Below are 17,458 nucleotides of genomic sequence, written 5' to 3' on the forward strand. Positions count from 1 at the left end.
ATCTTGGATACATGGAAATTTTAATTTAAAAATATAATCTACTGTCTAGATATTTTACAGGGAGGGCATAGTATTTTTAAATGAATATAATTTAGATATTAATAAATCTGAAATTGATTTTATATCCTATGATAAGATGGACTTTTTCCAGCTTCAACACAAAGGTACGTATTTTGAGGAAAGTATTTTTAGGTCACCCTGAGAATATTTTAAGGATAAGGCTAAGTGAAAAAAGTAAGCAGACATTTACATAGATTGTAGGGAAAAAATACTAGCAGAGAAACATTTAAATTGCAGCATTATATAAAAAATTAAGTGACATTTGTTAGAATCAAAGAGAATTAATCTCTGCATTTAGAAATTGTCAAGTAACTTTTAGGAGCAGACAGCTTGGAAGTTAATAAAGAAGAAACCAATGCAAGTCTAGTCATGTTGAATACCAGTGTGCCACGTGATCATATTTTGGACAGGCCACATATACAGTGGCGGTCCCGTGAGATCATATTGCCTAGTGATTCCCTAGTCATCTTTGTTTAGAACCATTCCATGATGCCAGCCTACAGCAATCATGTACTGATGTAATCCCCAGAATGTATCTCAATCATTAAGTCATATGACTTACTAATAATATAACTTAAAATAGATTGCTCCAAATTACTTTTTGTTGTTGTTGTTGTTGTTGGTCATGGGGCTTGAACTCTGCGCCTGGGTGCTGTCCCTGAGCTCTTCAGTTCAAGGCAAGCACTCTACAGCTTAAGCCACAGCACCATTTCTGGTTTTCTAGTGGTTAACTAGAGATCAGAGTCTCATGGACTTTTCTGCCCCGGCTGGCTTTGAATGGTGATCCTCAGATCTCAGCCTCCTCAGTAGCTAGGATTACAGGTGTGAGCCACCAGTGCCCGGCTTCCAAATTACTTTAAAGTGCATAAAAATCAGCTGTATTGATATGTAAGAGATAAAAATGACAGAATATAGATATAGTTTATATATAGGTGTCAATTGTACAATTATTTACTTTTAAGATTTTTTTCCTAATAAAAAATGAAATTGAAGCCGAGCGCAGGTGGCTCTCACCTGTCATCCTAGCTACTCAGGAGGCTGAGATCTGAAGATAGCGGTTCAAAGCCAGCCCAGGGAAGGAAAAGCGGTGAAACTCTTACCTCCAATTGACCACCAGAAAACTGGAAGTGGCGCTGTGGCTCTAGTGATAGAGCACTCGCCTTGAGCCCAAGAGCTTGGGGACAGTGCCCAGGCCCAGGCATCAAGCCCCATGACCGACAACAACAAAAAATTAAGTTGGAAGAAAAAGCAATGTTATTGTCCATGACACCATTGCTCAACAACTCGACCGTCTAGAAACTTTTTTCAGTTATACAACTCACCCAGCCATCCAGATCCTGAATTGGGTATGCACAGGTCTGTCTCAGCGCTGGGTAACACGAAGCCAACGACAAACACCTCCACGCCATCTGCCATGAGAGCCATACCGAGGACAAAGAAGAGGGCCCACTGGAAACGGCCGTGGCCACACTCTTGGATGATCAGCTCATACTGCTGGGCCAGCTCCTCCTCGTCAGCTCTTCTCTCTGACTCGAGCTCTCGGCGGTCCTTGTACTCATCCCGCTTGGGCTGCACTACCGAAACGATGCTGTCTTTCCCTTGGTTCGTGCTGGGGATTCCCTGGTACTCCCCTTCGTAGATCTCATCCTCTTCATCATGGCCCTCAGTAGCTTCGCTGGAGCCTTCATCGTCGTTGGCCTCCCCATCATAGGTTTCTCCAGGGGGGTAATAGTCATCGTCCTCATCTTCATCCTGGAAGCGACTATAGGATCTCTGGGTGTACTCGTCCTGGGCTCGATCCACTGCTTGGTTCACCTTCTTCACTGTTTGCTTCTTCACCTCTCTGGCAATGTCCTTGGCACCCTTCACCAGTGAAGTCCTATCCTTGTAAGAGTCTTCCATCTTATCTCCACTGTGGCCAATCAGAAGACCAGAACTGTTTGCAGCGATGTTCAGCGGCTCAGCCCCAATAGCGTCATCAACTCAGGGTTCAGAATAGAACTGCAAGAGAAGAGCCAGAGGAGAGGTGTATTATTATCCCCATGTCTCTTCTACCATCATGTCTTGGTCTCTTTTTCCTGCCTCACACACAGACTCAGGATCTGCCTCCCCTGCACCCTGTGCAGCCTAGGCAGGTTCTCTGTGCAAGTGTGATCGGCTCCTGAAGTAGCTAGGGTTTTCATTGTTGTTATTGTTGTTCTCATTATTATTGCTCTGTGTTGAGGACTTCTGTACATAAGCAATGTTATATGGAATTCCCTGAGAATGAAACAAAGCATTTTATACCTTCATAAGTGCACCCAACACACTTACTTCCAAAATGCTATTATACTCTGATAGAAAAAACTAATCTTTATCACAACACATGCATACTGATGCACACACACACACACACACACAAACACACACACACACACACACACACACACACACACACACACACTACAGAAGCAAATCCTCAATATTAGAATTAACTCTATAGGACCTTGAAAAAAAAGCAAGCAAGCAGATCATTATCCAATGCCATTAAACCATACCTCTATTTGACAAATTATGGTGTCCTCCTGACTTTATGGATTTGCTTCTTACAAATGGTAACAGAGACAAAGGCACCCCAAACTGAAAATGATTATTTTCCCCTTGTATAGCAGTTGTACTGATAGGAGACTGATAGAGTGCATCAGATGATTTTGCACTTGATAGTCATTGAATTAGAACATATGGCTTGTTCATGGATGTCTGTCCCTTCAGAGACCATCCCCAGGCCAGGGGGGACAGGTTAATCCAATGGGATGTACTTTATCAACCCTGTCTTGTAAGACCACCAGGGCTTAATCTACACACACACACACACACACACACACACACACACACACACACACACACACACACACACACACACACACACACACACTTTCCTATTTTATCCTACTGCCATGCCGCTAAGCTACTGTCTTACACACTAAAGTCTGCAGCCTTCCACGACCATTGTGTGGTTTTCTCTCCCATTCAGAGACCCCCATGTCTTGGCTCCTTAAATTCAAGCTGACCTTATATATAATAACTTATATCTCACTTGTATACCAAGTTGTGTCTTCCTGTGGCTCAAATGAGCTAATATCTATCCTTATACCTAGATAACATAAAAGTAAAAACATCATTCTCACTCATCATTAATTTTCCAAGTTCCTAAGTTTGGGAACTTGGAAAATATTGACATATCTAATGGTCACTTCTTTTCTTTGCATACCCAGTATAAAATACAAATGTGTATTTAATGATCATCTGAATATATCACAAGAAAACTGGAAGTCAACACAGAAAGATGACCCAAGAATTTTTGATAATGAGAATTCATCATGTAATCTGCAGTCAAACTAAAGCCATGGAAGGTTCCTTGTGTTTTATTCTAAGATTATTTTAGGGAAGAGGAGTACATTAGTTGATTTTTCATTGCTATGACAAAATACCTGAAGGTGGGCACTAAATAGAGTTTATATAGCTCACAGTTTTGGCTGTTGGAAGCCCAAGTTCAGATAATCCCTCTGCTCAACTTCTGGTGAGGACCCCATGGCTGCATCATATTTTGGCAAAGAGGAAGGGAAAGGGCTGCATGCGGAAGAGATTATGTAGGAAGACAAGAAGCAAGGGACTAGAGAAGTCTTGTTCTTTATATAATAACCCTTTCTCACAGGAAGAAAATCACTCCATGAGAGCAACATGACCTAATAACTTCCACTAGGCTCACCTCTTCCAGATTCTCCACACATGCTGGAGACCAAGCTTCCTGCACACAAACCCTTGGGAGGAAACGATGACTAAACTGTAGCAGAAAGTCACAAGAGCTAGACAGATACAGTCTGGAGATCAAAGCATGGGTTTCCTTTAGAGTCCTACTTGTCAAACCTGGGCAATCGTTGCCTATTCATTTTCTACATCTTATTAGCTCTGCTCTTTCACACTTGTTATCATGTTGATTCTGAAGGTAATCATCTTGTAATGAACTGACAACTTCAAAGTCAGGGCACCTTGTACTTAGTGTGGTTAATGACAGGTTTTAGGAAGGAAGAGAACAGTTGGAGGAAAAGATCCTATGTACAAACAGCAAAATTAAAGAGAAACACCCAACTCTCAGCTGTACCTTGTATGTGGAACAAATGCCTGTAACCACCTACCTATTCTCACCTCTCATCTACCTAGGCTCTCCTCAGAGCTATGATGAAATAACACTAGTTTCTGTTTCTTTTGCTCACCTATCATTGGAAGTAGTGGACAAAGAAGTGGGCCCTCTTGATCTATTAGACTGTTTATCTTGGGTGTGTAAAAGTCAGCTGTGGGGCCAACCAAACATTGTTTTTTGAGCAATTATTTAAACTATTCCCACTTTTCATTCTCACTGGAACAATGCATGTTCCAAACCCTACATGAAAACACCACGCCATCCTTTGAGTAAACAGGTGTCCCAGACACATTAAAATGACCTACATTATAAGACATAAACAGTGATCCTGTTTGTGAGTTCTAGCTTTTGCCTCTTACTAGCTTGGTGACATTAATGCAAAGTAAGAAATAGCAGCATTGCAGTAACAAATGACATCAAAGGGAAAATTCAGTATATAGTACCTACCCTAAGAAAGCCAATTTATTTGGAATTAAAGAAGAGTGTCATTTATCCATAGAATTATTGCCCAGCAGTGATAATGCTGAGGAGTTCCTTTGGGGAAAGGACCAACTGTTGGTTAGTCATTAGGTAGTGTGGTAGTACCCTCCCCCAGTGTGGTAGCGTGGCTGGGAGTCTGGGAGTTACAATGCTAAGGAAAGGCAGATCAGATCGCAGGGGGTTCAATGCTGAGCTCCACGCCCTGAAGTTCAGCTTACAAAGGAAAGGTCCAAAAAGAATGTCAGTCTGTCTGCCTGCCCTGCCTGGGGGGAACCAGGGCAATGTAATGAACCTATTTGCAGCATTTTGATGCAATTTAAAAGCACAGCCAGCTGTAAGTCTGCTTCATTCCTAGTAAATTGAATACAGAGAGACACTTTTTCCTGGACCTCAGTTCACTTGCAGAATGTCAACAAGAGGAGGAAACAGGGCCCCTTGGCCTCCCACTTTTCTCCCCTTTACTGTCTGGAAATGATATATTTTCTCCTCCTGCTTTGTCCAAGTTTTACTTAGTAAACATTTCATTTTTCAGGGTTCCTGGAGATAGCCACAAAAGCAGCTGCCTTTGTTTACTTCAGCAGCTCCTGAGCCTGGTGGCAAATCCTAGGGGGCACTGTCCCCTGGGGTGCTCTACTCATTGTTTCCTTTGCTTGTGGCTTCTAGAAAGAAAGCACCAGAGCCTCCCTGGAATGATTCCCCCCCACTCTTCCAGCCAGCACTCTGTGGCTCAGGGACCAAGCAGCTGTGTGGTATAAGACTCCCCCTGTCTGAAAAGTGAGAGAACTGGGGCATTGGGGGTACTTAGGGTTCCAAGCCCTGCCTAGGGATCTGTTGGTGTACAGTATCTCTATGTGCTGAAAAGACATCTAGGCAGACTTTCACTGTGCCAGGGACTGTGTGTGTGTGTGTGTGTGTGTGTGTGTGTGTGTGTGTGTGTGTGTGTGAAAGATAGAGAGAGAGTGCACGCACGAGAGAGAGAGAGAGACAGAGACAGAGAGAGAGAAGAGAGAGAAAGAGAGAGAGGGAGGAAGGGAGAGAGGGAGAGAAACTTTGAGGAAGAAAGCACAAGTCTATGTACAAGTAAAAGCAGCATAAGAAGTCATGGTGCCCTCCCCTCAGTTTTGTTTTTTCTTTTCAAATAAAATTTCTTTTTATCACTTAAAAGTACTTCTTGGAGGCATTCCTTTCTTCATTGCTTGGTTGAAAAAGAAATGCATAAATGGTAGAATTTCAAGCTCAGCAGTTGAGTATAAGTTAGCTGTGGGGACAGGAGGGACTCCTTGGTTTAAAGCCTGCCCTGTGCACTATGGAATATTACACAGCACATATGAACTCAGATGACCCCCCAGTGATAGTGACATCAGAGAATCCAGGGGTCACCCATGCACCACAGCAGTGTCCAAGTTCTTTAAGAGCAGGGACATGTTTTGGCTCATCCCATTCTTAGTGTCCAAGGTCACCTTGGGTGAACATTGCACACTCCACCTGACACAGTATAGCTATTTTACATCCGTCCCTAGCAGGGAATAGGCTATTCCAGCCAGAAGTGAGAGGCATGGCCCTTCACTCCAAGGATGTCCCACTTAGTCTCATCATTCAACAAACAGATAATTGGCCTACAATGTGAAAAGACCTATATGCTGATATTTTTTTTGGATGCTGGCATTTGTGATAGAGAAGAAGCTGGCCAAGCAAAAGAGAAAGTAAGGACTTCCTTATTAAAGGACACAGCAAGAATGCAGCATAGATTGAAATATAAAAACCAAAAAAGACATCACAAACATCGACTGAGAGCCTTTGTACACATGACTGTTAGACACAGAAGTACCAGAAGTAACATAGATTCCCCATGCTTTCTCTCACTATCCTGGTCCTAGGGCTGATAGCATAACTCCCTGTGGACCATATCCTCAAGAGGAAGGAGTTCACTTTCTCTCATTAACTTGTAGGTATCTTTACTTGCTCACATTGTTACATTGTTAGCACCACAACACAAAATATACAAGCTCTTTCAAGAGTGAAAGAAACCTTGGCATTTAATTACATACAATGATGTCTTCCAAAATTCCTTTCCAAGAAATGTTTTCTAAATGCTTATCAAAAAAAAATAAATAGTGAACTTTATGGTCAAATACCTTGGAATCACTCATCCTTTTCTCTCCATCTCTGCTGTTTGTTCCTTCCCTGGCCCAGCTTAGAATTGTGTGTCACCTGGACAGTGCAACCACTTTACCCCACAACTCCACCATCCTCCTGGTTCTACATTTGCCCACTAGAGATTTTTTTTTCTGCACATAGCAGCCAGAGAAACCCTTTCCAAAAGTATGGTAAAATCCCTTCAGAGAATTCCTTCCCCAACCTTTGATCCTATGTGACCTGATCTGGCTCCTCTTTTGACTCATCTTTCACTATTCCTTTCTCACTCCAGATAGACTTGTTGGCTTCTAACATGCTGACCCATGTGCCTCAGGATCTTTGCTCCTGCAGTTCCACCTATCTGGAATGCTCTTCCCCTAGATCATTTCTGGCTTCCCTCCCTCAGTTATTTCTGATCTTCTCTCAAACGTCATGTACCCCAGAGCCCTAGAACACACACTAAGACATTGTCCTCTCATTGTCATTCCCTGGTCCTTTTTGCAGTTTCATTAGGCTATTTATGATGCAGTGGGAAGCTACTTCCCCAGAGAACTTCCGTGTTGACAATAAAATGCTAACTCTTTCATTGTTACCCTATTTCTATAGGAAAATTAGAGTTGACTCAAGTTACTGTGGCTTAAAATGTCTTCTCTAGGCCCCCAAACACTGTGCTAGTTCTTGAAATGAATTTCAAAAGCACTGTGCTTCCAATGTTCACATAGAAATACAGAAGTCAAAACTTCCCCAGAGCAACTTCTGCAAGTGTTGCAGATCTCGCAAGTGTCTCTGATCTCACCCTGTCTCCAACCATCCTCACACTCTGTTCCCATACACTCATCATGGCATTTTGTGCCAGGTTTCTTTTCTCCTCTTTTTGTCCTCTTTTTCCCAAATGGGGACACAGTCCCATTTTTATCTCTTATTACTTTATTAATTTTCATGTTGTTTAATTATACATATATCTTTGATATTACTCTTTAAAAATAATGTTCACACATGCTTTCCAAGTCCCTTAAAAAAACTCAAACCCTTGTTACTTACACATCACTTGATCTTTTTTTTTTTGCTGGTCCTGGAGCCTGAACTCTGGGCCTGGGTGCTGTCCCTCAGCTCTTCAGCTCAAGGCTAGCGCTCTACCACTGGAGCCATAGTGCCACTTCTGGCTTTTTCTGTTTATGTGGTGCTGAGCACATTACTTGATCTTTTGTTGATTTTACACAATCTGTCAATCACAGGTCCCATCCTCCACCCCGCCCTCCCTGAAATGGTTCCTTATGTTCTGTGTAGGCAAACACTTCCCCAAACATAATTTGAAAAATAAATATCTTCAACATTTTCCTACTTTATTGTGTAAACTAAATGTGAATGACCTTTCCTTGAACTGTGATTTTTTTTGCATAGTTAGGTATATTGCAAAGTTTAAAAAGATCAGTAGATATTTTACTGCTTTCAAGAATAAAACATTTTAAAATGATTGATCTTAACAGAATACTGTAAACATTAAGTCTCTAGAGAAAATTGTTTCCTTTAATGGCTCTTAAAATATTCCTTATCTAGTTTAATTATAGTTATTAAAAATAAAAACTGTTATTGATTTGCATATCATCTTTGCTCTGGGTTCTCTATGGTTTTAGTTTTACCATATGTAATCCTTTTTATTTTTGTAGCACCAGGGTTTGAAAGCAGCAGTTCATGCTTGCCTGTCTTTGCTTGCTCACCTGGCACTCTATAATTTGAACTACGCCTCCAGCCCTTTTTTTGCTGGTAATATTGGAGATGAAGTCTCATAACTCTTCTATCCAGGCTGCTCTCAAACCACCCAGATTTTAATGATTCATGTGGTGTGGTGTGGTGTATTTTTGTGACATGCATGTGCTCACCAGTACTGGGGCTTGAACTCAGGGACTGATGCTCTACTTTAGCCTTTTCCATTTAAGGCTGGTACTCTACAGCTTGAGCTACTTCTCCAATTTTTTTGCTGGTTTGTTGAAGATAAGAATCTTCAATTTGTCTGTACAGGCTGTCTTTGAATTATGGTCCTCAGATCTCAGCCTCCTGAGTAGCTAGGATTGTAGGCATAGCCTCCAGGTTTGTAATTAATTCTTAATCACCAAACATAGTATCACTTGAAAAGAAATCTGAAAACTATAAGAGTTTTGATTGTTATATTTTAATTATGTATGCAAAAAACCCTGACTCTTGTGCCAGTTTATTCCATGGCAGTGTTTATTTCATAGTCAATGGAATATTACTGGTGTTACTATATATTAAGCATTTAGAATTCACAAAGGCAAAAAGATCTTATCACTCTCAAATTGTTTGAATTAAAGAAAAAAATCCTCACATTTTGCAATACCCTGATATTCTTGACTTATGATACTTCAAAATGAGACAATTAATGCATTTTGGGATTGCTTATTAACTTTCATAAGAAGCCAAATATTGGAATTGTGTGTTTTCTGTTAAATTATTAGTCATTTCTGACAGTATTTAATTCCTCTGTATACTCATTTTTGCAAATTACTTGCATAATCACCTGAGCTATTATAGGTGACCTATTATTCTTATCATACAGTAGATAGAAATTGACTTTCTGCTATGTCAGGCACTATTCTAGGCACTCAAGTTACAACAATGACAAGCAATATCCCTGCCTGTGAGGCTTCTGTTCTGGCTAGGGGAGAAGATAATAACAGTTAGCTAAAATAGCACACATAGTTTATTAGGAGGTTCTCTATATGGTGACAAAAAGAATAAAGCAAGGAGGGGTGAGTACGCTTAATCCCAAAATTCTGGTGATGGCTACAGAGATGGAATTCAAGCAATGACTTAAAGGAGGTGAGAGGCACTCAAGAGGACATACAAGTAAGAATGCCTAAGGCAGAAAAGACAGAACAAGCAGGAACTCCCAAGTCAGGAGGATGTGTGGGGTATTAGAGAAGGAGGAAGGAGCCCAGTGTGGTTGGGACAGAATGAAGGAGGAAGGAGCCCAGCGTGGTTGGGACAGAATGAAGGGGAATAGCAGATGAACTCAGAAAGGTCACAGAACATATCATGTAAAGCATGCAAGGTAGTAGTAAGCACATGACCTTCTCTTTAGTATGATGTAGAGCCACTGCAGGGACTTGATCAGGGAAGGAGTGAGGTCTGACATCACTTGGAGCATTACTCTGGCTTCTACGCCAAGCATGGACTATGGAGGACCAGGCAGTTATAGACTGATTTGGTAACTTGGTGGCTCAGGCAAGGGTATGGAACAGCAGTGAGGTTATAAGAAATCAGATTCTGGTTCTACTTTGATGCTGGAGATACAAGGAGAGTCAGAGGCAGGGTATCTTGTCCATCTACTGAGGTGGGGTGGGATATAGAAGCATCTGGTTGGTGGGATGCAGAAGGGATTGGGAGTCCAGGTTTTGGACCAATTAAAGTGTCTATGAAACAGCCAAAGGAGGGATGAGTTCATAGTTAACTTCAAGAGTCAGAGGTCTGGGGAAAAAGTAGATACTTGTGACCCAACAGCACAGAGTGGGATTTTAAAGGCATGAGGATGAAGAAGATCATCAAGAGAGTACGTGTAGACAGAGAAGAAAGGAAATGGGGAGAAAACAGGAGGAGAGAGAAGACTAGAGGAGAGGAGGAGGTTGCAGCCCAGCTCACAAAGGTTAAGAAGGTAGGCAGAAGAGTTGGTAAGTAGATTGTCAAGTTACCTACGGAGAAGGAGGAAGACAGAGTGTGTGATTTCACAGGAAATTGATGATGAATGCATATCAGGATTACTCTGTTAGTTGGGATGTAGCCAGGAGACTGAAAGGAGAAAATTTCCTGTAAATAATTCTGAAGTTGACCAGATAACAGAAAAAGTGAAGAGAGAATTCTAAAGTATCATGAAGGTAACAATTTCAATGAAAGGAATCTGCCACCTCTGGCCTGGGGGAGCAATGGTATGAGCTTAGGAGGAGGGGCCTCTAAATAAGCTCAGAGAAAGGCCCATAGAACTGCAGGGTTAGACTTTGGGAAAAGTAAAGGGCTTTCAGCTGGTTTGTGGATCCAAGGAGGGACTCTGTGGGTCTGAGACCCTTTTCTAGTGGTCTTGTGCTTGTGACTGTGAGAGGGGCTACGTGACCATGGGTCACTTCCTAGGACCATCATGTAAATAACGACAAACCTTGTGGTTTAAAACAACAGTCTATCCTTGCACAATATGGAAGCTAGAAGGCTAAAATCACAATGTCAGCAGGACCCTGCTCCCTTGGAGGCCACGAAGGGACTCTGTCCCATGATCTCTCTTAACGAATGGTTGTTAGTAATCACTGGCATCTCTCAGCTGACAATACATTGCTTCAATCTATGCTCCATCTTCACATCATTTTTCATAAAAGCAGAAGTCATTGGACTTAGGACTCACCCTAAGTCCAGACCAAACTGGCCTCATCTGACCTAATTCCACCCTTATTTCTAAAGAAAGTCATTTTCTTAAGTTCTAGGGGACAGCATTCAGCCCACAGGCCAGCTATGCATTTGCTGGCAAACTATGTACTGTGATCATTTACTTCAGTAGGAAGAAAGAGCCTCTTTAAGATGAGGAAGGTTATCTAGGGCATGCCACTCACAACATCAGCTGTCAACAAGAAGCCTTCAGGACTCCCCCTCCTCCCTTTACCCCCCTCCCCCGCAGCCTCCCAGCCTTCCTCTACTCTCTCCTAGAGGTTGAGCTTAACATAGAGCTATTTGAGAAATCTAGGCTACAGGTAATCAAGTTGGTTCAGGCTTGCAATCCTAGTTGCTTGGGAGGCAGAGACCAAATAATCATAGTTCAAAGCCTTCCTAGACCTCTCTTTCAACCAGTGGTTACGGGTGGTGGTATGATCTGGTTATCCCAATTATTGGGGAGCATAATTGTTGGGTGCTGTGATGTGTGTCTGTCATTACTAGTAATACAGGGAATCACAAATAGGAGGATCATGGAGCTAGAGGCTCTTTTATAAAAATACCCAATATAATAAAAGGCTAGAGGTATGGCTCAAGTGGTAGAATACCTATGAGAGAGAGAGAGAGAGAGAGAGAGAGAGAGAGAGAGAGAGAGAGAGAGAGAGAGAGAGAGAGAGAGAGAGAGAGAGAAACCTAGGTTACAGAGCTGAGATAGCCCATACCTGTAATCTAAGATACTTGGGAGGTGGAAAGCAGAGGCTTATGACTCAAAATCAGCCTTGGAAAAAATTTTAGTGAGACCCTATCTCAACCAGCAAGTCAGGTATGTTGGTTCATGTCTGTTCCTTAGATAGTGGAGAAGAATAGCTAGGAAGATCATGGTCCAGGCCAGCCCCTGGCCAAAAAAAAAAAAAAAAAAAAAAAAAGTAAGACCTTATCTGAAAAAAGAAACCTTGTTGAAAACCAAGAAAAGGCTGGTAGTACGGTTCAGGTAGTAGACAGACTTCTCAAGCACAAGGCTCTAAATTCAAACACCAGTAATACCCTTTCCCTGCAGAAAAATAAATCTAGGTGCAGAGAAGCATTTCCAGCATCACAAACAGAAGATAGAAAAGTAGGCTTGGAGTTGAGAAACAATATATTAATAGTTAGAACTGTCTCAAAAATTGCTGACAAAAAAGACAAGAACTGAAAATTGTCCTCTAGATTTAGTTTCAATTCCAAAATCAAATAACTTGAGCAAATGCTGTCAGTGCTTTTTATCTGACCCACCAGGCATTTCAGCATTTCAGCACCTCGGCCAGCTCCTTACATGTGCAACTTGGTCAATACTGATTGCTATTAGACAGTAAATGGTGATCGTGTAAGCGCAGCCATGTATAAAATATTCACCATGCAACATAGACACCACACATCCTGTCCTCCCCTCTGGCAACTTTTCTGTTGACTCTTGCAAGTGAGTTAAACAAACATATTGGAAACAAATATACTCCCAGTGCCTTCCATAACAAATCCAATGGATATCCTTGAAATTCAAGTCTCTCAAGTAGAAATTTATAAGGCATAGAAGGGAAAAAACAAAATGCTTAAATAGGGATACAGGTTGACCCATTGTAACAATGAGATATACAAGACACTATATTGAAAAGGAACTTTACAACTTTGGCGGGGAGGTGGGTAGATAAGTTGTGGAGGTGGGAGGGAAGGGATGGTAGGGGAAAAACAAAGGAGGAGGCAACAATGCTTGATAGAAAATGTACTCATTACCTTGCTCATGTAATGTTAACCCCACTGTACAATAAAAAAATGTACAATAAAGAGAAATGCTTTAAACATTAAAAAGAACACACAATTTAAAACAAAATCAGAGAGATGAATTATGGAAACTGCACAGAACTATGAATAAAGATTGAATTTCACCTCCACCATCACTGTCTCTAGTTTTATAGCCTCAGACAAATGATTTAACAGGTGCTCACCTGTTTTCTTCATGCATAAAATATCTCTCCAAAGCTGTTGATGTTTGATTTCTAGTCCTTAAATACTGAAACTAGCATGCATGACTATCAATGTTACTAAGCATTACCATGAATTTTGACTACTGAATTTCTGTTACTTTAGAGGAAGAGTTGAAACTAGGCAGTATGAGTCTTTCAACTTTGTTCTTCTAAAATTGTTCTGACTAATGTAGTTCTTTTTCCCCATACATACATAATTATATATATGTATGTGTATATCTATATATCTATATATTAGAGTCCACGTGTGTATATGTGTGTGTGTGTGTGTGTGTGTGTGTGTGTGTGCATGCATGAAAGCACACTGGTACTGGGGCTTGAACAAGGCCTTACATTCTCATTTAGCTTTTGTTCAAGTCTAGCACTTTACTACTTGAGCCATACCTCTACTTGTAGCTTTTAGATGGTTAATTAGAGATAAAAATCTCATGAAGTTTTCTTCCTAAACAGATTTCAAAGTTTGATCCTCAGCCTTCTGGGTAGCTAGAAACAGAGATGAACCATTAGTGTCTGCCTGATTCTTTTGTTGTTGTTGTTGTTGGTCGTGGATCTTGAACTCTGGGCCTAGGTGTTGTCCCTCAGCTCTTCAGCTCAAGGCTAGTGCTCTACCACTTGAGCCACAGACCCATTACCAGCTTTTTCTGTTTATGTGGTGCTGAGGACTCGAACCAAGGGCCTCATGCATGCGAGGCAAGCACTTTACCACTGAGCCACCTTCCCAGCCCCTGATTCTTCTTTTTCAAACCAGCATTAAAAAATTATTTTTAAGTAGTTGTACAAAGGAGTTGCCACTTGATACAGCAATTCCACTCCTGGACATTTATGCAAAAGATTACAAACCAGGATACAGTAAAGCCACCAGTATAACCAGATTCATTGCAGCACTATTCACCATAGCCAAGTTACGGACTCATCCAGATGTTCCTCAGTAGATTAATGGATCAAGAAAATGTGATATAAAAGGAGGTACTCATAGGAGATGAACACAAAGGTGAAATAGCTATGTGTACCTGATCATAGAAAATATCGAAATCAACTCCAAAATATGTAAACAAAAGGTATATTTTCTTTGTTGCTATTTTTGTTTTCATTTCCTTTTGTCTCATTTGTTCATTTATCTGTCTTTGGGAGGGCAAGGGGGTACAGAAATGATGGGACAAAGGGTAAAAAAATGCAGCAGTTATATTCACCAGACACTATGTTGAAAATGAACTATACAACTTGTGGGTGGGGATGGGAGAGAAAAACTAGGAGAGATTTAGGAAAGGGGTGACATTTTTCAAAATCAGAATAAAATACCAAAAAGTGGATAATACTCAAAAGGAGTAGGGTGAGGTCAAGGATAAAGGAGTAGAGAAATGATGAGGAGAAGAAGGGGATGGGAAGTTGGCTCAGTGGTAGAGTGCTTGCCTTGCATGCACAAGGCCTTAGGTTCGATTCCTCAGCACCACACAAACAGAAAAGGCCATTAGTGGCACTGTAGCTCAAGTGGTAGGGTGCTAGCCTTGAGCTGAAGAGCTGAGGGACAGAGCTCAGACCCAGAGTTCAAGCCCCACGACCAACAACAACAACAAGAAAGAATCCAATGTATATCCTACAAAAATAAGAAGAATGAGAAAAGAACTAAGTAGGGGAAGGATGGGTGAGAATGTTGAAAGGGGTAACATTGATCAAGATATAGTGTATTCATTGAAACGTACTGAATTAGTTAGTTAATTAAAGAAGACTGACATCTTTGCCATATCAGGTATTCCAAACCATGGATACAATAGCCTTTGATTGATAGTCTTTGATTTTGTTTGTCAATATTTTATAGGTTATAGCATAGATATAGTGCATATTGTGTAAGATTTACAAGTAATTTTTATAGTATTGGATGCAAATTGTACTGTTTTCTTAACTTTGAGTTTTCAACTGTTTATTGCGAGTACAAATGGGATTGGCTTTTTGTATATTAGTTTTAGTGAGGTTTTTGTGGGGGTTATTTAGGATTTTCCAAATAGATATCTATATCATCTGTTAGTAAAGACAGTTACATCTTCCAATCTAAAGTCTTTTCTTGTTTTATTTCACTGGCTGTAACTTCTAATACAATCTTGGCTAGGAGTGGGTGAAGCAGAAATCTTCTCTGGTTTCCAATATTATGGGACAAGTACTCAGCCTTTTCTTAGTATTTAGTTTCATGTTTTCTGTAGTTATTTTTAAGAAAGTTGCCCTTTATTCTGAATGTGCTGACAGTTAAAAAATTATAATGGCTGTTAATATTTGCCAAATGCTTTTTCTATTAGATTGTTATGGTGATTGATTTTCAAATATTAAAACATTTTTTGCATTCCCAGCATACATTTGGCCATGATGTAGTATCTCTTTTATAAATACATGAATAAATACAAAGTGCTGGATTGTATTGTTTAATTCATAGGTTTGCCTCTGTGCTGGAGCTTTACTTGTTTGTGATATCTTTGTGTGGGTTTAGTAATAGGGTAATAGTGGACGCATAAGATGAACTGGAAAGTACAACCTTTTTCACCACATTCTAGAAGAGCTACTTCATGATCAGCATTATTTTGACCTTAAATATTTAGTACAAGGAAGCAGAAAATGTTCATATTTTCCCATATTAATATTAGCATAATTAGTTGTACACAGGGTTTCTTTTGACATGTTCATATATACATATAACATATCCTAATCAGACTTACTTCCTCCATTACTCTCCCTCATCTCCGTTTCACTTTCTTAAGCCAGTCTCAGCAAGCTTCACTGCTTGATTTTCACACATAAACATGAAGTATTTGAACCATATTCATTCTCTTTAACCATTTCCATTTGCCCCTCCTCCCAACTAGCACTCACCCATATTCCATCCCTTAATAGGACTTGTTTTACCTCTGTTTCTTTCTTTCTCTTTCTTTCTTTCTTTCTTTCTTTCTTTCTTTCTTTCTTTCTTTCTTTCTTTCTTTCTTTCTTTCTTTCTTCCTTTCTTTTCTTTCTTTCTTCTCCCTCTCTCCCTCCCTCCTTCTCCTCCTCTTCCTCCTCCTCTTCTTCTTCCTTTTTCTTCTCTCTTCCTTTCTCCTTTCTTTCCTTCTTTCTACTTCCTTCCTTCTTTCTCTTTCCCCTCCCTCCCTCCTTACCTTCCTTCTTTCCTTCCTTCTTCCCTCCCTCCCTCTTTCTCTCTCTCTCTCTGTAATAATCATTGCATACCCATCTAAGACAGACAGTGAAGGGCCATTAATATTTTGAGAATATTTCAGCATTGTATTAGTTGAAATGTTGTTTTATAACTGTTTCTTAAATTTTTATATAATCAAATAAAAACTGGTGCTATTTAGACATTAAACCATGGATGTGCTAAGAGTGAATTATATAACTAAATCCTCTTTTGCTTGTCCTCTTGCGTTTCAGTATTGACAAAAAGGCATGAAGACTGAATCAAGCACATTAAATAATGAATCAAAGTGGTTGTCATTTCGGAAGTACATTAAACAACATGCTGAATATTTCAACAGTTTTAATTATGCATCATTTCATACTCCATAGCTCTCTTACACTATATGGCTTTGCAGATGAATATTAGAACAGGGAGGGGGCAGTCATGCATCTCAGGTGCTGTCACAAAAAGCACTTGTGTAAATATCTAATAGAATATTAATGAACCAAACAAAATCTCACTCTTCCCAAATGTTAAGGCTGGATGTGAGCTGAGAGGACTCAAACCATGATTGTCCTACACTGGTAATAATCACAGAGGCACAACAATAAGAGCCTGCCAATGCCAGCGTTACGTTTCCTATTGGATTAATAATAAAAATGTATTGAACATCTCCTAACAAGCCTACAAGTAAACATCTAAGCTAAATGAGTCTCTATAATGCTCTTATATGGTTCCACAGAATACTCCTAGTCCCTTGGTGGATATACAGAACTCAGGTGCTTGAGCTGGACAAACACAAAGCCATTGGCTCAACCTCTATGATCTTGAGCAAGTAATAATGTGCTCTAGGTGGATTCAGTCTTTTCTAAAATGCAGATTCACTCACCATATTGATCAATTGTGCCAGGCTCTGTGTCAACCTTCTCAGTCTACAAGGGTGGACCTTCAAGAGCCTCACAAGGAAAGAATCAATCACAGCACCAGGCAAGGGAGTATGGCTAC

At 40.4% G+C, this 17,458-nt stretch overlaps 1 protein-coding gene across 1 annotated transcript in view; it reads right to left on the reverse strand.

Moving 5' to 3' along the window:
- Positions 1 to 17,458, reverse strand: part of LOC138834386 (synaptic vesicle glycoprotein 2C) — a 143,107-nt gene that overhangs the window by 109,871 nt on the left and 15,778 nt on the right. Inside the window, exon 2 of the mRNA XM_070033019.1 lies at positions 1,383 to 2,061. Coding sequence (XP_069889120.1) covers positions 1,383 to 1,962 — 580 coding nt within the window. The 5' untranslated portion in view covers positions 1,963 to 2,061. The remainder of the gene's footprint in view (positions 1 to 1,382; positions 2,062 to 17,458) is intronic.

Source organism: Dipodomys merriami, unplaced genomic scaffold, assembly GCF_024711535.1.
Source record: "Dipodomys merriami isolate MVZ:Mamm:240054 unplaced genomic scaffold, mDipMer1.0.p SCAF_213, whole genome shotgun sequence".
Lineage (NCBI taxonomy): Eukaryota > Metazoa > Chordata > Mammalia > Rodentia > Heteromyidae > Dipodomys > Dipodomys merriami.